This window comes from Leptodactylus fuscus, chromosome 1 (genome assembly GCF_031893055.1).
Source record: "Leptodactylus fuscus isolate aLepFus1 chromosome 1, aLepFus1.hap2, whole genome shotgun sequence".
Lineage (NCBI taxonomy): Eukaryota > Metazoa > Chordata > Amphibia > Anura > Leptodactylidae > Leptodactylus > Leptodactylus fuscus.
In genome coordinates this window covers 252,494,869-252,519,687 of record NC_134265.1, presented here as the reverse complement: position 1 = coordinate 252,519,687, position 24,819 = coordinate 252,494,869, and the positions used below count along the sequence as shown (strand labels likewise).

The window sequence follows — 24,819 nt, the reverse complement described above, 5'->3', positions numbered from 1 at the left end:
GGTGTCATGTCCTGGGTCCATTCCCTGCAGTTACCCTTCAGCTGTACTAGTACCCTTTGGGGACAAATATTGGTCTATGGGGTCAGCATCGTACATCGTTTCATCTGTTGTCAGTGAGTGTCCATTTTCGCATAATCTGTGACTGGTACGTTATTTTGGTGGAGATAATAGCCAAAGATTTCAGGACTTTTGGCTTTCTCTAAAATAATATATGATGTATGTGAACAGTCCTTTGTTTATTTATTTAGAACTTTAACAGACATATGACGGATGATAATGGACAGTCATCCATTATACTGTCCGTTATAACTGTCCGTTTTTTTTCCTGCGCATGCTTAGAAAGAACAAACCCGCCTCCCCAAAAAGGAACGGTATAATAACAGACATTAACGGATACTAACTGATGTTATGGTGTCCTTTTTTTTTTTTAACTGATCCATTAGGGTATGTTCACTTTGAAGGAATTTGGCGTGGCATTTGAGGTGGATTCTTCCCCAAAATCAGCTCCAAACTTCACCTGGAACCAGCCTTCATTTCGATGGGAGTCAGATGCAGATTATTGTCCTTCAAACGAAAAGTTCTGCTTAGGAAATGTAGTATAGTAATGATTTGGGGAGGTGGTTAGATGGCATGTTGTAAAACCAGATTCTTCAAAGTCTTTTTACAGACATAGGTGACCAAGATGCAAATATTGGTATGACCTCAGATTTAATAATGTCACTATTTTTGGCACAGCTTTTTAAGGAAAGACATAGGCCAAACTGAGATTATTTAGCATGTGATATACCGTATAAAGGTGACCTAGAATTTAGAAAAAGATGAGGATGGTTAACTTCTCTTTAAAAAATAAATACATAAATATATAATAAATAAAATCTGTTTAGACCTAGGGGTTCCAGGTGACTAAAAGTACATGTTGCAACTCCTCAGATAGAAAAGTTCACTGATCTAGACATTAAAGGGATTCTACCACTAAATCGTTTTTTTTTTTTTTTTTTTTTTTTTTTTTTTGCTTTAGACGTCGGAATAGCCTTTAGAAAGGCTATTCGTCTCTTACCTTTAGACTTGGTCTCCGCGGCGCTGTTCCTTAGAAATACTGGTTTGTTTGTTTTTTAAACTGTAATTTTTATTGAAATTTTTTTAAAACATACAAAACCTCAAAACATGCAGAGCATGAAAACCAAAAACATGAATGTGAAAGAGGGGGAAAAAGGAAAGGGAGGGTTTAGAGACCATTCAAAGTACAATACACGTCCCAGGGTGACCATATAGCTTGGAAAGCCTCAACGGTGTGGTTAAGTGAGGCCGTCAGATTCTCCAAACTGCGCACATCTTTTACCCGGGCAATGAGGTCCGGGCAGGAAGGGGGAGAGACCTTCTTCCAGTGAAGGGCAATAAGCGTCATAGCCGCAGTGCACAAATAAAGAAACCATTTAGAAGACTGTTTGCCAAGATGTATAGGTGGAAGATTCAGGAGGCATGTAAGAGCCAGCAGCCATTTTTGGGAGGCCGCTCTTGCTCTTGTAGTTCAATACAGGAGTATACTGCGCAGGCGTCGGAGGTTGGACCGACACAGAAGACAGAAGAGGCGGGGTTGCAGCTGAAGATGGAGGCGTTGCTGGATAGAGCTCTCTGGCAGCAGTGGGGACGCCCCCATCTCCGTCTGAGCACTGGGGCCCGCCCTCATTGCTGTGGTGAACTCATTTGCATACCGGTTAAAACCAGTATTTCTAAGGAACGGCGCCACGGAGACCACGTCTAAAGGTAAGAGACAAATAACCTTTCTAAAGGCTATTCCGACGTCTAAAGCAAAAAAAACAAACAAAAACAATTTAGTGGTAGAATTCCTTTAAGGCTGAAGCCCCACATTGTGGAAACACACCTTTTGTAGCCACTACTGACTTTGGCTCAAAAAACTGCAGCAAATTCGGCAACAAGACAAAGCTGCATTTCCACAACGTGGGGCCACAGCCTCAAGGGGGTTTTCCGGGCAAAAAATCATTTGACAAAAAAGGTCTGATAGTGCTATTAATGGGTTAATAAATGCTACCAAATTCCTTTAGCAGTGTTATGAGTGATTTCTGGGGTTCTCAGTGAGCGAATCGCATCCTCTGCATATGTTTACAGCCATAACTTCCTTTTCTGTGTTTCCTACAAGTTCCAGGATGCCTCTCTTCTCCTCCCTCTCTCACTAACTGACCCCCTCCCTTTCTCACACACTCCCCCCCCCCCCCCCGTTACCTTAGCTAGCCCGCCCACTACACCCCCAGCAGCCATCATTAGAATACTACACCTCCATCACCAGGACTCCCTCTCACAGTCACAGTCCCCCCCCCCCCCTTTTACCCTAGTTAGCCAGCCCAATTCACTGCCAGCATCCAGGCGGCTCAACATGCGCAATAGCTCACTGCGCGCGTGTTGCTGTTGATGCAACTTGACAGGAGACAACCCTTTAAAAAGAAAAAAAGAATGTATGGAACAAATTGAAGATGTATAGCTGTAGAAGCTACAGCTGTTGGTTTTCCCTCCAAGTCATAATAAATATCAGTGGAGTGATCCAGAGAACACATCTGACTGTCAGGCATAACCACGGGTAGAAACACTTGTATGGTACCCCATGAGACTCATTGAGAGGGTGCTTGTGTGACACATGTCAGTATTTCCCACCCATCTACAAGGTTACTCATAGCTTGGATAATAACAGCAAGAGGTAACAGACTTTGACTCAATTCACATAAACCTATTAAAAAAAAATTAAAAAGTCCATGTTGCGTTGTCAAAGAAACAGATGCCTTTCAATAGTGATTGCTGTTTTTTTTTTGTTTTTTTTTTGCACACAGACCATGAAGCATAGACTATGATCTATTTTTGATGATATGGCTACTTAAGAATGTAACCGTAGGTTCCAAAATTAAAATTGGCAGTATGAATATGAACTGCAGTTGCTGTAGTAGCCACTTCTCTGAAACGTAAAAAAAATGTTGCTTGAGTGTTGGTGAATGGGAATAGGGTTATACGGAGGCCTGGTTACCAGACAACAAATTGTGCAACTGAAAAAATATGATTTTACATCAACTTGCTGTTGCATTGCGTTGAGTTATTTTAGGGTTTGGTTTGGCTTGAAGTTGTGTGTTGTGAAGTTATTTGAAGGTTTACAACACCTATTAGACACACACAACCTGCTGACATGTCATAAGTGAGTTATAGTAACACACAACTTAATATTGAACTTTATGCTATAAAAGTGGCTTGTAGCTTGGTTGCAGAATGCAACAGTTCAGCGTGGTGTTGGAAAGTGACGGCATTCATAATCCTTACTTGCGAAGTCACAGTGCAATCTTAGTGTTGTGTGAAAATTGGCTCAGAAGGTGACGCTTTACATTTAAAGGAACACTGGGAAAAACTGGTGCACGTGCCAGATGTTAGATGTCCAAATGCAAAAAAAGTGATATGCATATTTAATATGAATGAGACTTTTTTCAATGCGTACAATTCTTTTAGAGGTCTTATTGCGACTTCTGCACTCATTTATGATTAAATCCAAGAAACAAAGTGGTACAGAAGCAAAACACCCCTGAAACCACTCAGCTGCTCTTACACATTGAACCCTTTAACAGCCAGTCACTGCTTTCATATCTTAATGGAAAATGTCAAGACAGAATTCCAGTTCCATGCTATGAACTACTCTGACAATTTTTCTTAGAACTCTTTTTATTTAATAGGCCAAATATTTGATTTGTAATAATCAATCATTGCAAGTAGAACTATCTGCTCCAGTCAGAGCAAAGTGGATGGATTCTAGTGAATCTCATGCCCACTTTGTGGTAAAAACCATGGTGCAGACATGTGGCGATTTCCAAAACCGGCGCGGTTTTGGAAATCAGAGCATGTCATTTATACTTCTGGAAACACCGGTGGTTTCCCCATAGGTGTAATTGAAACAAAGTCCACAAAAGAAACCTCTGTGAACTTTCTGTCTAAAGTTCTGTGGGAAGAACCGTGATGCATTGCCCCTGCGGTTTTTCACGCAGTTCTCTTTTGCTGTGGGATATCACATGGGGCCTTAACCTAAATCCTCTCCAAATATGTTGGAGCCTGGACATATCATGTAATAATTATACTTGGATTCTGTTCACTACCTATTTGGACTTAAAGGGATCATCCGCCTTTTAAAAATTGATGTTGATTATTTTGTAAACCGGTGGGGGTCCAACTGACTGCATCCCTGCAATAAGCTGTTTCACAGAGAATGCACTGTCTACAACATATTGACTACTTTCCAGTAGTGGTGGTTATGTGTATTGTATTGGTGTCCCAAATATATGAAGAATACAGCGAGGGAGCAGGGCCCGGCATGTAAACAAAGCTGGGAATACCTCCATTGATCTAAAACTGATAGCCTATGTGTGCATACAACAATGTATACTCTGAGCATAATGTTTAAGGTATGCAGCTGTATACCCTATAGTAGGCCACTACTGTAGTTTATCAAAGTGTGCATTGTGTATTGTGGCATGTTTTCTGTGTTTGTTTTTGTATATATATTTGTTTGGTAAATTCCATGCATGTTTTTGTAGATACACATGCAGACTTTCAGAAGTCCTCCTAGGCTGTGACCTACCTCAACAGGTTCATGACAGTGTAGACTGGCTCAGGTGATACTGTCGGTGCTTTATGTGATGTCTTGGCTTCCTACTTAGTAATAGGACCCTGTGCTTTTATTAATTGATTGGAAACTATCTGAGGTTCTGTCTAGCGTTCCACGTGTTGTAGTGATCAGGTACTTCAGTGCATCATCTCAACTGCAGAGTTTTTATTATATTGGGAAAAAGGAAGAGTTACTACTTTCTTTCCCAGTATGGTCAATCTCCATTTTCAGTTCCCATAATATAGAAGTTTGATAGGTTCAGTAACCAGCAGTGCTGTGAAATTCACCAACTTCTCTGTGAAGGAGTCAGACAATGGAAAAAATAAATGTCTGATAGCCATGGTCAGTCAGAGGCAATAACGTTTCTTTAAATGGTCACTAATTTTTCAGACAACTTAGTCTCATTAAATGGAGCTTTTGATTCTGGACCAAAATGTAATGTGTTTTATTTAAAAATGTTGGTATCTGCCTGAAAAAGTTTTCTAAAGCTCATTTGCTGTTCACTCCCTATTACTAGGAAATACATAGATACTTCACACTTAAAGGAACTCTGTCACCAGGGTGACCAGCAAAACAATTAGATAGGACGGGATAGCTTAGCTGCGGGGACAGAAGGGGTGGGGAGAGGCTAGTAGTGGGCAGGATAGCTTAGCTAGGGAGACAGGGACGGGGGTGTAATAGAGTGAGAGAGGAGGAGGAGCAGTGACAGGGAGGTAGTCTGGAAGATACAACCTGAAACTACATAGCAGGAAGCTAACACCAAGTAAACCAATGCAGAAGATGCCAGGAGCTCTGACAGAAACCCAGAAATCACTCAAAAAAATGCTAAAAGAAAATGGGTGTACTTTTAATCCATTAATGACACAACCAGACCTTTAAAAAAAACAAAAAACTTTTTGCCCGGAACCCCCTTTAACATTCTGCACATGTCTCAGCTTACAATGTTAGAAAAGTCTTCTATGTACTTGTATCTACTTCTGACTGCTTTTGCTATTACAGATGGGATATTAGTTAGACAACCAGCAGTTTTCCTGACTGTGCTAATGGGTTTCTCTCTTCCTGTATCTTTTTAGCTGCATAATGCCTGCATGTATTTGCCATGCATTTGCAGTTCAGTGTTCTTGGATATATTATGTCCACTTGGGCTTTTCCAGGATATTTGTTTGCTATTTTATAGTTTCTCCTGGCAGAATTACATGTAAAACAAGTAGTGATGGATAGTGTAGCAGGCAGATCGCTCCTTATTGTACATGCCCCCTTCTCTCAGAAATAGATGTAAAATGTGCTGCGGCCATAAGAGTGATTATTAAAAACAGCAAAAACTGATGAGACATGTATGAAGGCTTTTACAGTCATAGAACAGAGTGCTCAGCAATACCCTGCACAAATCGGTATTTCAACTTTTGATGAAAACTCAGGTACCCTTTAATTCCTTTAAAAAAAAAAAAAAAAAAGTAACTAAATGCATACGAAAGAAACTATGCATCTAATTATTTCTACAATATTAAAAATTCTAGAATTATTAAAAATCATTTTATTTATAAGTCAGTAACTTTTTTTTTTTTTTTTTTTTTTGACTAACCAAAATTGGTTCTGAGTCTGACTCCACAGCGATGGACATGGTGGTATAGTTTCCTTGTTGTGTTTAGACTTCCATTTCTGGATCTTAAAATGGTTATATAAGATATTAAACATGTCACTTATTCAGAGAGTTTTGAGGATAAGGATACCATGTTTCACCATATTAATTCAGCAACATCCAAGTATGGGTGCTTCCACTTCATTCAACTCCAGGCGACTGCCAAATGAAAGCCTAGTTCAGCTTTTCACTTTGGAAAGCAAGGGGGTAAAAAGCCTTCCTACTGCTCTGCCTCCCATTGTTTTTAATAGGAAACTGTACCCTAAAGCATTTGGCACAGATTTTCCCCACAAGCAGGATTCATTCAAATTCTACAGGAAAAAAAATAGCTAAATAGCCTATCATTAAAACTCAATTTTTTTTGTCCCTAACACGTAGGAATAGCCTTAAGAAAGGCTATTCTTCTCCTACTTTTAGATGTCTTCTTCAGGCCGCTGTTCTGTATAAATCCCGGTTTTTGTCGGTATGCAAATGAGTTCTCTTGCAGCACTGGTGGTGGGTCCCAGTGCTCAAACAGCACTGGGGGCGTCCCCAATGCTGTGAGAGAACTCTCCAGCACCGCCTCCATCTTCTTATGGAATGGCTTCCAGCGCTGGGTTCAAACTGCACATGCCCGCCGGCCACAAGAAAATGGCCACTTACACTTACTGTGTAAGCGGCCATTTTCTTGTGGCAGGCAGGCATGCGCAGTGGGCTTTGCCCAAGGCTTAGAAGTTTAAAGCCAGTGCCGGAAGAAGAATTGAAGAGAGCCCGTTCCTGAAGAAGATGGAGGAGGCACTGGAGAGTTCTCTCGCAGCATTGGGGACGCCACCAGTGCTGTTTGAGTGCTGGGGACCGCCCGCAGTGCTGTGAGGGAACTCATTTGCACACCAACGAAAACCGGGATTTATACCGAACGGCGGTGCAAAGGTAGGAGAAGAATATCCTACGTGTTGGGGAAAAAAAATTGAGTTTTAGTGATGGGATCCCTTTTAAAAAATGCTATGGATTTTAGGGAACAGATCCCTGTGTACTTGCCAAAAAAAATAAAATCTCCACATGAATTTGCTCTAATAGCTACAGTTGCTACACTCTTCTATTCTGTAAATGAGGGAACACTTCTGACACTGCTGTACCTCCAAAATAAGACTTAACCATTGTACAGAAGGAGGTAATAAATCAGTCATCGGCCTACCCCTTTTTTTTTTTTTTTTTTTTTTTTTTTTTTTAAATTAGATTGTCAGCCCCATATAGGGATCACAATGTACTTTTTTTTTTTTTTTTCTTAATCTTCCTATCTGTATGTCTTTGTAGAATGGGAAGAAATCCATGCAAACACTGGGAGAACATACAAACTCCTTGCAGATGTTGTTCCTGGCGGGATTCAAACCCAGGACTCCAGCGCTGCAAGGCTACAGTGCTAACCACTGAGCCACCATGTTGCCCCCGGCCTCCCCCCTTTTCTATTCTCTGTGATGCTAAGTTCACACCTGCACTCAAGTTCCTTTCTTCGGGTCTGCTTCGAGACCTGAAAAACGGAAACCCAATGCGCTTAAAAAGTGGTTACCTGTGGTTACTTTTTGGGGTATGGCAGATTTCCGCCAAAAAAATGCAGATAGAAAAGTCCTGTTTGCACTGCATTTTGAACATGTTGTGTTTTTATTTTTAGTCCAGATGGTAATTTCAGATTTAAAAAAAAAAAAAAAAAAAATGTTTAAAATATGTTCACCTACTATAACTGTATGAACAAAACAAAGTGTCAATTTGTGTGAAATCCTATACTTTTGTCTACACTGGGAATGCACCTTTGTGATATTATGGGATTGTGAAAAGTGATGTTGGCCATGTTAAACCATTTTGTGGAAGGCCTGTTAGGGGGTGAGTCAGTATCCATATTTTTTTTTTTTTTTCAAAGTAAATGGTACATATCATTACATTCTTTTGAAAACCATGCATTAATCAATAGAGAGCTACCTACAAAACCAAGCTCCATATTTCCAACAAAAGTCTTAATTACATATTCCTTACGAAGAATTCTTAGCAGAGCATATATGGTCTAATAAGTCCCTGTACAGTCTCTTTAATAGGAGACATTAACCCTTTTCATCTAGATCATTTTCGTTCAACAGTGCAGATCTTCCTTGGTCAGAATCGTATAAAAGTTTTAGAGAGTCATACCTCACTGATTCTCCCACTGACCCCGTTGGGATGCTGTTCTGTCTGTTTACTTGTCCATCTTAACACACAGGGAATGATGTTCAGCCACTTAGGACTGGTTCATATCTGCATTCGGGCCATTCCATTCCCCTCTATGCATGAAAAATATGAAAAGTCCTGCAAGTAGCACTTTTCTCTCTGCATTGTGTGCGGAAACCACACGGACCCCATTATAGTCTATGGAGTCCATGGGATTCCTTAGGTAACCACTTTTTTATGCAGATTAGGTTTCTGTTCAGGGGGGTCCCCAATCGGCCTCCCGAACGGAAAACCATGCGTAGATGTGAATCGGGCATTAGTGGCTGAGTTTGATCACTACTCCCTAGGGACTAGAAATCAGAGACTGGCAGGTGACTCGGGCATTGTGAGAATGATAAAATAGGGAATCGGTGAAGTGAGTAACAATTGTTTTACATATTTCGACCTCTGTTTCTTAATAAATTGGCTTCCTTTAAGTGTCAAAATTTGTGAGAAACTTGATATCAAGAACTTTATCAAGATGAAGCCTTTCTAAGGCTACATCCACATGGTTGCACTACAGCTCCACTTTGCGTGGAACCATAAGTGGGATACTGTTCCATGTTTAAGGGCCTGTGCTGTGTGCATAAGGCATTATAATGGCACCTCTCAATCCCTCCACCTGCATTCTGCTACTTATTAGCTACAGTGCCTACAAGTAGTATTCAACCCCCTGCCGATTTAGCAGGTTTGATAAGATGCAAATAAGTTAGAGCCTTCAAACAAGAGCAGGATTTATTAACAGATGCATAAAACTTACAAACCAAAAAGTTATGTTGCTCGGTTAAATTTTAATAAATTTTAAACATAAAAGTGTGGGTCAATTATTATTCAACCCCTAGGTTTAATATTTTGTGGAATAACCCTTGTTTGCAATTACAGCTAATAATCGTCTTTTATAAGACCTGATCAGGCCGGCACAGGTTTCTGGAGTTATCTTGGCTCACTCCTCCATGCAGATCTTCTCCAAGTTATCTAGGGTCTTTGGGTGTCTCATGTGGACTTTAATCTTGAGCTCCTTCCACAAGTTTTCAATTCGGTTAAGGTCAGGAGACTGACTAGGCCACTGCAACACCTTGATTTTTTCCTTCTTGAACCAGGCCTTGGTTTTCTTGGCTGTGTGCTTTGGGTCGTTGTCTTGTTGGAAGATGAAATGACGACCCATCTTAAGATCCTTGATGGAGGAGCGGAGGTTCTTGGCCAAAATCTCCAGGTAGGCCGTGCTATCCATCTTCCCTTGGATGCGGACCAGATGGCCAGGCCCCTTGGCTGAGAAGCAGCCCCACAGCATGATGCTGCCACCACCATGCTTGACTGTAGGGATGGTATTCTTGGGGTCGTATGCAGTGCCATCCAGTCTCCAAACGTCACGTGTGTGGTTGGCACCAAAGATCTCGATCTTGGTCTCATCAGACCAGAGAACCTTGAGCCAGTCTGTCTCAGAGTCCTCCAAGTGATCATGAGCAAACTGTAGACGAGCTTTGACATAACGCTTTGAAAGTAAAGGTACCTTACGGGCTCGTCTGGAACGGAGACCATTGCGGTGGAGTACGTTACTTATGGTATTGACTGAAACCAATGTCCCCACTGCCATGAGATCTTCCCGGAGCTCCTTCCTTGTTGTCCTTGGGTTAGCCTTGACTCTTCGGACAAGCCTGGCCTCGGCACGGAAGGAAACTTTCAAAGGCTGTCCAGGCCGTGGAAGGCTAACAGTAGTTCCATAAGCCTTCCACTTCTGTATGATGCTCCCAACAGTGGAGATAGGTAGGCCCAACTCCTTGGAAAGGGTTTTGTACCCCTTGCCAGCCTTGTGACCCTCCACGATCTTGTCTCTGATGGCCTTGGAATGCTCCTTTGTCTTTCCCATGTATGAGTGCTGTTCACAAATTTGGGGAGGGTCTTAAATAGTCAGAAAAGGCTGGAAAAAGAGATAATTAATCCAAACATGTGAAGCTCATTGTTCTTTGTGCCTGAACTACTTCTTAATACTTTAGGGGAACCAAACAGAATTCTGGTGGTTTGAGGGGTTGAATAATAAATGACCCTCTGAATAAACTTTTCACAATTTAAAAAAAAATTAAACAAAGAAATAACATTCTTTTTTGCTGCAGTGCATTTCACACTTCCAGGCTGATCTACAGTCCAAATGTCACAATGCCAAGTTAATTCCGAATGTGTAAACCTGCTAAATCTGCAGGGGGTTGAATACTACTTGTAGGCACTGTACATATCCCAGTGATTTATATGTATGACCACTTATTAATAATGGTGGAATAGAAGTGACATAGAAATACTTTTCTAATAATAGTTTAGGTTATTTTTGTATTTTAATCTTTAATGTGAAGTGTGTTTTCATGGTTATAACATATTGCATATACCGTTGATTTCTTTCTATGGCCTTTTACTTTTGTTTTGTTTTAAGAGCTGCTAGAAAAGCTGGAAAGGCAAGATGGGGCAACGGAAAATGGACCAAAATGTGCAAAGATGTCTAATGGGGTGGAATCAAATAAATCCAGTGCTGAGAAGGACAGTGCCCCTGTGGATAGTGGTAAAGGTTTTACTAAAGAACAGATGGAAGGTGTAAAAAGGTATATTTCTTTTATTCCTGTTCCTTAACTAAATGCCAACCCCCGGTAACTATATATTTCCAGACAGCAGCTATGTAACTCTGAAAAGACTTACTTATTTAACACTGCAGAGTTAGCAGCTGCAGGAGCGGTGAATGATAGTTTATTACCGCCGCTGCTTTCGTGATCGTGTAATACCAAGCACAGCCCCTGGGCACTGTTTGGTGCTTTCCTTGGTATTCAGTAAAGAGGCCATAGTGCTCATCCAAGTGCTGTGGTCTCTTAAACAGCTGATGAGAGTTGGTCTGGCACCCATGATCCTCACCTATCGGGTATTGATGACCTGTCCTCAGGATCCTCATCAATAGTTCAGTCCCAGAGAATTCTTGTAGATCCAAGGAAAATATGGACCCTGTAAGGCAAAAATTGTTAACTGTCTTTGGAAACTTTTTGGAAGGACAGTAGAAAGATCATAGATAAGATTGAGATAAATCATGTTAATGTAAACCTATGACTTTGTTTATTACAGAACAAATGTGAATGAGAATAGGAGGGATAAAATATCCCTCAAATTGTACACAATTAAATAACCAATAGAGGAGGTAAAACAGAAATTGAATAAAAATGGTGAAAATGATGGGCTTGACTATAACCAAAATATTTTGGGCAAGGTTCTTTAATTTATTAGGCCAAAATTAACAGTATCTTTGAGACCTGCATGTGATGGGGAGGGTGTAAGGGAGTGTATATATCATAGATGGGGAAGTTGTCACTTTTTACGTAATGTAATTTAATCTTTTTTTTTTTTTTTTTATTTATAAATCAATTTAAAAAAAAATAAAATCACATAACAATTTAATAACTTAGCAGAGCATGGGAGTTAGCTGTTACCATAAATATCATGCCAGTTACATGTGTTGATAATGTGGTCACCAATATATTAGTCAGATGCATTGGAACTCTAAGAAGAAGGGAGTGTCTGATGGCTGTATGTACTGCTGCAGGGGCAGTGGGATTGATACTAGATTACTCAGTGGTTTTTCAGGGGAAATAAGGATTTGTATCTCTGCGTGGCACACATCAGTTGGGCTGCACAGCAGACCTCAAAGTCTAAATAAGGGCCCCTTCACATGGAGTATACGCTCGCTGATTCTGAATGTGTAACCCATTCCGAATCAGCAGCGTTAAAACAGATCCCATTGCTTTCTACGGGAGCCGGGATACCTGCGCTTCCCATAGAAATGAATGGGCTGCTTTTTTCCTTATTGCTTTCAATGTGATACGCGCGTATCACATTGAAAGCAATAGAGAAAAAAAGCAGCCCATTCATATCTATGGGGAGGGCACGTATGCCGGCTCCCATAGAAAGCAATGGGATCTGTTTTAACGCCGCTGATTCGGAATGGGTTACACATTCAGAATCAGCGAGCGTATACTCCGTGTGAAGGGGCCCTAATAGTTTCATTGATATCAGATTAATAGTAGCTATAGATACAGCAATGAATGACTATTTTTTTTTTTTTTTCCCCTGGAATGCTACAAATAAAAAGAACAAGCACAGAGCAGTGCATAGTGTATTAGCGTTGATACACAATATAAAAACAATAAACTGTTTAAAAGGTGGTTTATCACCTTGGCAGGTTGTGATCTAGGACACAACTATCTTAGCCACATGATCAGATTAATCCTCGTTTCTGGGTATAAGAAAGCACCCGGATTCACAACTCCCTTTAGGGGGCGTCAAAATAGTTGCAATTGTAGGACCAGTATCAAATCCAATAATAGAGATGAAAGTGAGGATGGAACTATGGATACGCTCCAACAAAAAAAATACTTTTACTCCAAAAATTAGGGATAAACACTTAACGTGTTTTGGGGTCACCGGACCCCTTTTTCAAATTCAAACGTTGGGAAATGCTGTTCCTTCCTCGCGTTCATCTCCATTATTGGGTTTAAATCTGGTCTTGTAATTGCAAGATTTTTCCTCTGGGGCAAGACTGAATGTTTCCTGTATGTATGATTTATTCATGTTCTGCAGTGAATTAAAGATCATGCAGATTAGCATTTTCAGTATATGTATACCCATCAGTAATTTGCCTGTTTCTTTTGCAGGATAAAGAGTTGTAAAACATATTACGAGGTACTGGGAGTAAGTAAAGATGCAGGAGAGGAGGACTTGAAGAAAGCTTATCGGAAGCTTGCACTTAGGTTTCATCCAGATAAAAATCACGCTCCAGGAGCCACAGAGGCATTTAAGAGTAAGCACGGCTGCTTCTGTCACTCTGTATGTGCATCATCATCTTCTAATCACATGATCAGTTTTCCAAGAGCCCTGCCATGCAGAATTGCCGTGGAAGCATCAAATTCTTCCTTATGGCAGGATCTTAAAATAAACTATTCATTTTGAGTTGTCATTTTAGGAAATTTTGTTCAAAGGCTATCTGGGTATTCTCTTCTTTTTTTTGAAGACCATGTCATTATTGAACATAAATTGTGGATTTACTGTCAAAAAGGACATGAAAGCCTTTTTTGAACAGAAATATTACAGGTTTTAGACCTTTGGTAAAGACCAATTTATCCAGGGTTTTATACTTATTGACGGATTTGGAGTCATGAAGGACTTTTTCAACATTGTAGGGTTATAGGTTGGACTTGATGGACCATGTGCCTTCCTCCATCCCAATCTACTATGATATTATGACTGACATGAATATTAAGGTAGTACAGTACAGGTTAAAATAACAAAAGAAGCCATACTCTCCTATGCTGGCCCCTACCATCCCAGTCTCAGCTCCACAGTCACCGGCATGAACCTTCTGTTCCAGTGCTCCAGTGATGTGTTTTACTTCCCATGTGACTACTGAGTCAGTCACTGCCCTCATCAGTCATCTATGGGTGGTTGGGTACCTCACCCCTGCATAGGTTCTGATTTCTTTGGAGCGATGACATACCCTACCACCTGCATGTGATCTCTGTGACCGGCGATTGGCTGCAGCTGCCACTGAGATGCACGACAAGTTATCGCTTAAGTGCCAGAAAAGGGGACCCGCACAAGGGAGCAATATGTGAGATTGCAGGGCATAGGACTTTTGTTTTAGCCCCTTCCCAGCTCTTTAGCCCCTTCCCAAGCTCCTGAGAAATCCGCCAGAAGAAGTCAGGTGATTTTGACTGCCAGGACAACTCGTATATATTATCTGTAACTTTTACAGAAGGAGTTAACTTTTTAAAGTTTTTATACAGTAAGTTGGTACATCTGGTAGTTAAATGGTAAATGTAAAAACAGGAGATCTACCGAATACAAGGTTGCAATATTTTAGCATTCTAACATGAGTATAAATGACACTTTTATTTATATCCATTTGTCCTGGACGGGGGTGCTGGTCTTTTCTTTAGGACCATTGTCGTATATGTGCGTGGTGATGGAACTCCTCAAACACGTAGTGTTCTTTCTCTCATAGAGATTGGAAATTCATACGCAGTACTAAGCAATCCAGAGAAACGCAGGCAATATGACTTAACTGGCAGTGAGGAGCATGTGCACAGCAACCACAGAAATGGTGGATTTGACTACCACAGGGGCTTTGAAGCAGATATAACTCCGGAGGATCTGTTTAACATGTTCTTTGGAGGAGGTTTCCCTTCAGGTATGTTTTCGTTTAGAAATGGTATATATATTGAGTTTCTACAATTTTGTTGTGTAAAATATAGTGTACAATAGCAGCCATATAAACAGGACATTGTGTTCCTGTATGCAATTTGAACACTTGATTGTTAGGAGCCCAATGGCTAGCACTTTGCCTTGTAGAACTGCATGGAGTTTGTATATTCCCCATGTGTTTGTGTTTTGCATATAGGCGGTTACACAGATGATAGATGTTCTATTTGTCTTAAGAGTGCCCCCCCCTCTCCTTCCTGTGACAGGATCCCTGAATGCTAAGAGGTCATCATGGCCTCCAGGCCTGTCATCCTAGTGCACCTAGTGTAATAGTATGGTGGTCAGTTCACTAAATATTGCTGTATATTGTACAACATCCTACGTGTTCAAGAAAAGAAAAATGTTAAATAAGAAACAAAACAAAAAAAAACGCTATCATCATATCCAAAAAGTCTGAACTATGAAAATCATATCATCTATTGTTTACAGCAAACAGAAAAAAAGAAGAAAATTACTGTTTTGTTTTTTTTTTTTGTTAAAGGGGTTGTCCCATAACAATGATGCTATCTATACTGCTAGTTTATGTGGCTATAAGACCTTTTCTAAATACATTGCTTTATCAAAACTGCTTTGTTTGGCCGCTATCTTAATTTATTCACTTCATTGTTTACACTGAGTTTCCATGACACAGGCCTGTTCTGAGCTTATCTGCTCAGTCCCCAAGTGACTTAGCTGCTTGCTCTCAAGAGGGAGGGAGGGGCTGAGTGCTGGGAGTAGCTCAGAGCTGTGTATGTCTCAACAACAAACAAGCAACGGATCTCCTCAGATAGGAGAGGGGGGAGGTGAGAGCTCCGGGATTTCTGGCCTTTTATCTCCTGCTCTTCCAGTTATCAGTCGGTTTAATTGAATTTGGCTGATAAGGGCCGAGATAGGGAGTCCGTTACCTCTGTATGTATTACAAACTGACTCAAATCCAGCTCTGCTTCATCAGCCTCAACATCAACTTCATACTGTGGTAATTCATTTACAACCAATCCCTCATTACTGACTGCAAACATAGCAGAGTAAGTGAAACCCCGCCCACCAATGTGCCGAGAAAACCAGGAAGTGAAGAGAGCACACACCCTGCAGGTTGGTGGACAAGCGTGATGGGAATACCCCTTTAATTTCCTTCCTGGGGAAAAAAAAAACATCAAAAATTACCCCAATATGTGTACCAGTAGTGTATAGTGTGTGCTGTGCTTGTGTCACCATAAAAAACTAAATCAAAGAAACAAAGATAGAATAGTGTGTTTTAAAGGGGTTGTTCACTTTCTGACCAATATTGAGAGACAAATGTTATTGTTTGTATAATAAAAAGTTATACAATTTTACAATATTTTTTCTGTATCAATTCCTCAGGGTTTTCTAGATCTCGGCTTGTTGTCATTCATTCTGTTACTTCTAGTGGGTAAAATTCTGACCATGGTCATGTGATTTATGGTTCATGGTCATGTGAGGAGCACACAGGTGCACAGATGTAAAAAATACATGAGGATTTGATATAGACAGTATATTGGAACATTGTATATCGTTTTATTACACAAGCAATAACATTTGTCTTTTAACATTGGTCTGAAAGAGGCGCACACCTTTTAAACACACTATTCTACTTTTTAGCTATTGGGATTTGTTTTTATCTGAATGTGGCCAACCCCTTTTGACTTTTCCATCCCACAAATACATTTAACAGTTTCTCAATACATTATATGGAACATTGAATTATGCTATTAAATAGTACAAATTGGCCCCAGCTTGTGGCTTTTTGAAGATGAGCATGGAAAAAGTAAAACTGACTGTGATGTCAAAGGGTTAATCCAAATGTCTAAAGCATAAGAATGACGACAATAATGATGATTATTTAAAAATATCCAAAAGTAGCGTAAAAACACTGTAAATATGGGCTAAGCTGTCAGGAGTAAAGTGATCAAATATATTCTTCTCTATGAGTGTTTGTCACAACTGATGTAAATGATTACAAATCTGTACAGTGCTGCAGTATATGTTAGTGCCACATCCAAATAGAAAGTAAACCTGTGTATTCCGTTGTCATCAGGAAATGTTAGGACCTTTTCCAATGGACGAACAACATGTAACCACCACCAACACCAGCATCACAGTGGTCACGAAAGAGAAGATGAGAGAGGTGATGTAAGTATCACTAATGCTCAGACTCCTATGACCTCTAGATTTACTGTAGAGATCTTCAGATTTTTTTGTATTTGTCTTATTAAAATTGAGTCACTTAATTTTCTGGCTTCACTGTTTATATAAAATGCATTTGGACATAGGAGAGGGAGATTTTCCTAAAATGTTCTTGTGATTCCTTTTTCTACAGGGTGGTTTCTCCATGCTAATCCAACTACTGCCTATAATTGTGTTGATCCTCGTATCTTTACTGAGTCAGTTATTGGTCTCTAATGCACCTTACAGTTTGTATCCCAGATCGTAAGTAACTTGTTAGATTCTAAGACACTTTGCTTTATCCTATGCATGAATCCCTGTGTCTTGTGTAATTAACTTCTCTCTGTCTTGTCTACTAACTCTTAGAATGAGATGTAAGGACCACTTGAGTCTGCTGGATTCATGGAAAATCATGGATTTCTCTACAGTTTACCAAATCCATCAGTAATATAAGGTTAAAGGAAGAGGTTCTTCTGTAGTGGTAGTCGCTCCTCTGCCTAGGACAGCACTCAGTTTCCATGCAGTCTAGTACATAGTTGTTAGAGCAGTGGTTCTCAACCTTTCTAATGCCGTGACCCCGCAATACAGTTCCTCATGTTGCGGTGACCCCAAACCAAAAAATAATTTTGGTGGCTACTTCATAACTGTAAGGGCTAGTTCACACAGGGGGCGGTATAGCAGATATATAGAAGATTTAGGCACTGAGAGTGACGCGGGGAGCCACGACTGCCGCGGCTTCCCCCCCGGAGTCGGCTCAAATTAATGGGACGACTTGGGAGGTTGCTACCGCCAGGCGGATGCCACGGGTCACCGAGCTGTGGAATCCACCTGAAGAAAGGGCAGCCCACTTTTTTTTCCGTGAGCGTCAGCATACCGCTCACGCAAAAAACAAGCCTGGCGGTCTAAATAGACCTCCATTGTGAGAGGGCGGATTATGACGTGGATTTCGCACCATAATCTGCCCCCTCTGTGCCTGTGTGAACGGGCCTTAATTTTGCTACAACCCATACCTCCCAACTTTTGAAAAGTAGAAAGAGGGATAAAATGTGCGGCACGCTGCTACAAATTTGGCTCCGCCCACTTTTATGTTGACTCCACCCATTCTCATTCATTTTTCACGTGCTCCCACACAGTATAATCCTCCTACAGTCACCCATAAATTATATGTCCCCCTCTATCTCTCCCCCAGTTTCATATAACCTCTTCATCTGCCCTGTTTCATGTCCCCTCCATCTCTGCCCCCAGATTCATGTCCCCCATCTTGCTCACACACAGCCTGAACCTCCTATCATGCTCACACACAGCCTGAACCCCACTATTATGCCGACACACAGCCTGAAACACCGCCATCTTGCTCACACACAGCCTGAACCCCTCTATCTTGCTCACACACAGCCTGAACCCCTCTATCTTGCTCACACACAGCCTGAACCCCTCTATCATACTCGCACAAAGCCTGAACCCCTCTATCATGCTCATACACAGCCTGAACCCCTCCTATCATACTCACACACTGCTTGCATCCCCTTCCCACCCCTTGCTTACACTTACTGTCTCCTCCCTCCATCTTACCTTCCAGTCTCCACTCACTGCAGCCTTCCCTTTCTGTGTAACTCGGCACTGTACTGAATAGCTCCGCCCACACCAGAGTCCGATCACATGGTCATGACGTCATCACAGGTCCTTCACCCCACTAGGATCTACCCTGCTGCAAAGGCAGCGCGGCTTCTCAGCGGCTAAAGCCATCGGAAATATGTATTTTCCGATGGCTTTAGGCGACCCCTGTGTTTTGGTCGTTCCACCCCCGCCGGGGTCGCGACCCACAGGTTGAGAACTGTTGTGTTAGAGAAAAAAAAAACTTTATCCCCACCCTTGCAGAAATTAAATTTTTAAAGTGACCTCTTTACTTGCTCACATAACACCTACATGTCTCAAAGAATATATACAAAAGAATTCTCCAGATATGACAACCCCTCCAAAGAAAGTCATAAACTAGCTTTTTCTCCCAATTTTCCATCACACACCCATGCATATATTCTCAATAGAAGGAGAGAGATAATCCACTGCCAGGAAACATAGGATCAGCCATGTGTTCATTCTGTTTTTTACCCCCAACTTTTATCTGTTCAATGAGATTCAGGACCCTTCTATTAAAAACTAGATCGGTAGTCCTCCCCAACATTATTGTTTCATCTATTTTGTATGGCTCCCTTAAGGGAAAAAAACTCTACTGTTGGTATTCTAAGTATTCTTTAAAATCCAGGGATGACAGTATATGTATTTACTTTTCTTTTTATTAAAAGCAAAATGGCAGGCAAATAACATGTCACTTTTTATTCTGCTAGTCAATGCTAATTTTTTTTATATATCTTTTGTTATGCCACTTTTGCATAATAGAAACAATTAAAAATCATCATTTGTATTTTACTATTAAGTTGGCTAAGCTGTGTAAGGAGGAGTTAACACTACCGTTGTAAATGTCCGTTACTGTCTTCCGCCATAGGATGACAGCAACAGATATTAAAGGGATTGTCCAAGCAAAATTGGATAACCCTTTCAGTGTGTAAATCACAAGGGGGAAGTGTGTGTGTGTTGGTGGTGGTGGTGGGGTAGTGGGTGTATACTCGCCTGTCAATGATGTTCCGGTGTCCTCCCACATGTCCTGGTTCTCTTGCTCTGGTGACTTCTTCTGTGGGTTGCTTTTGGAGTTCTTCTAAAGCCACTGATTGGCTTCAGCAGTCATGTGGCCGCTCGGCAAAATCAGCGGCTTCAGCGGAGCTCCGTAAGAGACATGGGAGAAGTCACCGGATAAGAAGAACCCGGATGTGTGGGAGGACACTGGAACATCGGGGACAAGTGAGGATGTTTTTTTTTGTTTGTTTTGGTTTTTTTTTTACTGTCCCAGCTGATTTAAAAATTACAATGGATGTCTATTTTTGCCAGAGCAACCCCTTTAAACTGGCGCAGAGAATGGTCACAGACTGATTCGGTGTCTGTTGCCATTGACACTAATATGACTGAAGCTATCTTCCTTCATGTTTATTTACCTTTGTAAAATAAAGATCTGTAAACAAACATGATGGAAGATACTTTCCCTCCTTTTGTTTATATTAGTGTCATTGGGAATGGACACAGAATTGGTCTGTGACAGTTTAGTCATGACAAAAGACAGAAACAGACATTTATCATGGTAGTGTGAAATCCCTCTGGTTTTTTTTTTTTGTTTTTTTTTTTGAAAGACAAGTTGTAGTTTTTATTGGTGCTATTTTGTGGCTTATAAGGTTTTTTAAATTTATTATTGTTGTTATTGTTTTAAAATATATATAATTTTTTTTTAGCCTTAATAAGGCATTTTTTAATGGGACACAACAACATAGCCCTTGACTTCTATATTGCAGTGTGTTATAGCTGCATGCCTGCCAGTGTCAGACATCCTATTTAACCCTTCATACACTTTAAAGGGTGTTTATCACTGCCCCCAGCTACTTTAATCCGCTCCCATAGTACTGTAGCTGCTGTTAGCAGAATACAAACAATATCTTTCCTATATTTGAGAGCCTCAGGGATGCGGAGAAAAAGCATTGATCCTCCCACTGCCTAGGGGGGTGAGCTGAATGCAGGACTGGCATGTTTAGTGATGATACAGCGGTGCTCAGTAATAGAAGAAAACTCCCCCGTGCTCCAAGATCCTCATTTGAATAAAAACATAACATATAGTTTTTATTCTGCTAACAGCATGTACATCACTATGGGAGTGGTGTAAAGTATCTGGGGCCAGTGATAGACTCCTGTTAACTGTGTATCTGCCCCACCTATGAACATCATTTGCACATATGCTTCTTACTGTATTTAGTAGTGTGGAGAGTTTTAGTTTTCATATATAGTAATGCTGTGCGTGTGTGTGATATATACTGTGTGTGATATATGTACTGTTCCTACTATTCCCTCCCTATTCTTGATGTAATTTTCCCTCCATATCATTCCCTTCTCTGTAGCTATTACGTTATTTTCTGCTCGGTCACTTATTTTGACTGGACAGCACATATTTTGGGGGGATTTATATCCTTTTAACCCATTAATGTCAGAGGTTATATATTTTTGAGTTCCAATAAGGGAACACTAAGCATAAAGGGGTTTAAGGTAGTTTTGAGGAACAATAGCATTAAAGAGTCTATCACCTCCTAAATAGGCCACTATAATCCATTTCCAGTCATACTTTTGATGCACCTGCTGGTCCCCCATTTTCTGTTTCCCCCACTGCCCATCACTACCTGTAAACAGAATAATTGGTCAGACCTCATGACTGGGATCTTAATCAGTGGATTTTTCAAATCTTATTTATGCAACAAATTTAGCAAAGGCAGGCGTATGTGCAGTACTGTTACACTTCTTGGATGTGATGTCCACTACAGTACTGCATATGTGTCTGCCTTTGTCCAATCTGTGTATGAACAACATTTCAGAAGGAACCAGGATACTGGCTCCAGCTCGGTCATATTTGTTAGTGGGGCGGCCTTGTGGCGTGGAAAGCAGAAAACCGCCGTGTCGAGAGACGTGGTTTATTTCCAGGTAATTTACAAACCAACATCACAGCTATGCCTGGAAACCTATGATGTCAGTCACAAGACCGCAAATACTAGCGTGGAGATTTGGGAGGTGTTGGACTCCCTATACAGTCTGTTACCCTGTTTATTTTCACATCAGATGAGATGATACCATTCCTTTGGTCATTTAAGTTTCTCTCTTTTTTTTTTTTTTTTTTTTTTTTTTTTTTAGCGGTCAGACTATAAAGCGTGTGACAGAAAATCTTCACGTCGCTTATTATGTTAGCAAGGACTTTCAGTCTGAATACAGTGGGATGCTATTACAGAAGTTAGAGAAGAACATTGAAGAGGATTATGTAGCTAATGTCCGGAATAACTGCTGGCGAGAGAGACAGCAGAGTAAGTAAAAGTATTGCTGTTTGCCTCATTGTAGAGATCATGCGCTTCCATTTACACAAGCATATCAAAAGGGATGAATTTCTAGCTGATAAATGGCATATTAGCTAGAATGTCCGCATTGCTTCCAAACACCATAGTTAGTCACATTCACCAGGACATACATGTATATCCTGGTGTGCGTAAGGTTTAAATAACTTTATTTGTTAATAGTTATACATCTATTGAATTGTACACCACTGCATATTTACATAGTTATTTACCTTGCATAGTAAGGCTGATGAAGTCACAGGTCCATTAATTCCAATGTGTGATGTCCCCTCAGTGCCCCCATCTAGTATACGAATGTACGCACAACATTTATAACAGAAAATCTAAAAAGCAACCATCGCCTAGACGCATTCCCACCACAGAATTGTCTGCAGGCTCCTACTCATTAATGGGATTCGCTAGAATTCCATTTCTGACCATAAGACCTGATTTTGAGATTGAACATTCTTTAGACAGTATCTGCAGACTGCTTAAGAGCCAAGCAGATTCCATTGAAAATGCCAGACAAAATATTGTACATGCTGCTCTATTTTGTTCTGTAATGTAACCAACACATTGACAGAAACCTAGTGGATTCCAGTATAGTCATTTCAGTCAGAGATGTCAGGTTCTCATTAAGCCAAGGCAGCAAAGGGAAAACCTTTCCATTTTTAAGGAGTTTGTTGCTCACCATTGTGTTTAACCCCTTAGAGACACAGCCCAAAAGTGACTTAAGGACCAGGCCTCTTTTTTCAAATCTGACATGTGTCACTTTAAATGGCGATAACTTTGAGACGCTTTAACTTACACAAGTGATTCTGAGATTGTTTTTTCGTAACACATTGTACTTCATGTCAGTAGTAAATTTTCGTTGATATGTTTTGTCTTTAATTATGAAAAAATAGGAAATTTGGTGAAAATTTTGAAAAAAATGCAGTTTTCAAACTTTGAAATTGCAAGCCTTTCAAATAGAAAGTCATACTACCCGAATTTTTTCATAAATATAATTAACCATGTCTCTGATTTATGTAGCAATCAAATTTTAAGCACCCTTTCATTTTTTTCAGATATTATAAGGCTTACAAGTCAAGCAGTAATTTTCCAAATTTTCAAGAAAATTTCCAAAACACATTTTTCAAGGGACCAGTTCAGTTCTGAAGGGAACTTGAAAGGCCTCTCTAATAAAACCCCCCAAAAGTCACCCCATTCTAAAAACTGCACTCCTGAAAGAATCTAAAACAGCAGTTAGAAAGTTTCTTAACCCTTTCAGCATTTCACAACAATTAAAACAAAATGGAGGTCAAATTTACATTTTTCAATTTCTGTCACTAATATATTCATTTAGCCCTAGAATTTACACATTTACTAAGGTTTAAAGGAGAAACTGCACCCCACATTTTGTTACACAATTTCTCCCGAACACGACAATACCCCATATGTGCTGGTACCCTAATGTACGGGCACACGGTCGCTCTCAGAGCGGATGGAGCACTAATTGGATTTTGTAGGCCAGATTTTGCTAGAATATTTTTCAGGCGCCATGCCCCGATTGCAAAGCCCCCAAGGTGCCAAAACAGTGGAAAACCCCAAAATGTCACCCCATTTTGGAAACTAGACCCCTCAAGGAATTTATCAAGGGGTATAGTGAGCACTTGGACCCTACAGGTGTTTCACAGATTTTTTTACCATTGAGATGTGAAAATGAAAAATTACTTTTTTTATAATAAAATGTCAGTGTAGCCCCAAATTTTTCATCTTCACAAAGGGTTAAAGGAGAAACTGCACCCCACATTTTGTTACACAATTTCTCCTGAACACGACAATACCCCGTATGTGCTGGTACCCTAATGTACGGGCACACGGTCGCTCTCAGAACGGATGGAGCGCTAATTGGATTTTGTAGGCCAGATTTTACTAGAATACTTTTCAGGCACCATGTCCCTTTTGCAGAGCCCCCAATGTGCCAAAACAGTGGAAACCCCCAAAATGTCACCCCATTTTGGAAACTATACCCCTCAAGGAATTTACCAAGGGGTTTAGTGAGCCCTTTGACCCTACAGGAGTGTAACAGAATTGGCCCAACAAAAGGAAAAGTGACATTTTTTGCTATAAAATGTAGCTTTAACCCCAAATTATGCATTTCCACAAGGGGTTAAAAAAGAAAATGCACCCCACAAATTGTCAAGCACTTTGCCCCAACTACAGAAATGCCCCACATGTGGATGTAAAGTGATGTATGGGCACACTGTAAAGTCCAGAGCTGAAGGATCGCTGTTGGGATTTTGGAGGGCAAATTTAGCTGAAATCTGTTTCAGGCACCATGTTGCATTTGGAGAGCCCCTGAAGTGCTAGAACAGTGGAACCCCCCCCCCAAAAAAACGACCCCATTTTGAAAACTAGACCCCTCAAGGAATTTATCAAGGGGTTTAGTGAGCACTTGGACCCTACAGGTGTTTCACAGATTTTTTTACCATTGAGATGTGAAAATGAAAAATTACTTTTTTTCCAATAAATCGTCCATTTAGCGCCATATTTTTAATTTTTGCAAGTAGTTAGAGAATTAAGAGCCCCCCCACAGTTTGTTACACAATTTCCCCTGAACACGGCAATACCCCATATGGGATCATAATCTGCTGTATGGGTACATGTTGGGGCTCAGAATGGAAAGAGCGCTATTTGGATTTTGGAGGGCATATATTGCTGGAATAGTTTTGAGGTGCCATGTCGCATTTGCTGAGCCCCTAAAGTATCAATACAATAGAAACCCCTCAAAAGTGACCCCATTTTAGAAACTACACCCGTCAAGGAATGTATCAAGTGGTATTATGATTTTGAGACTAAAAATGCTTCCCAAAAATTGAAATTTTTAAAGAAATATGCCATTTTGGTATCCAATGCATTGC

At 40.5% G+C, this 24,819-nt stretch overlaps 1 protein-coding gene across 1 annotated transcript in view; it reads left to right on the top strand.

Annotated features, from left to right (window-relative positions):
* The window catches only part of DNAJB14 (DnaJ heat shock protein family (Hsp40) member B14), a 31,422-nt gene that overhangs the window by 641 nt on the left and 5,962 nt on the right, over positions 1 to 24,819 (top strand). The window contains exons 2-7 of the mRNA XM_075285854.1: positions 10,924 to 11,089; positions 13,181 to 13,326; positions 14,527 to 14,712; positions 16,819 to 16,913; positions 17,101 to 17,210; positions 21,723 to 21,889. Coding sequence (XP_075141955.1) covers positions 10,924 to 11,089; positions 13,181 to 13,326; positions 14,527 to 14,712; positions 16,819 to 16,913; positions 17,101 to 17,210; positions 21,723 to 21,889 — 870 coding nt within the window. The remainder of the gene's footprint in view (positions 1 to 10,923; positions 11,090 to 13,180; positions 13,327 to 14,526; positions 14,713 to 16,818; positions 16,914 to 17,100; positions 17,211 to 21,722; positions 21,890 to 24,819) is intronic.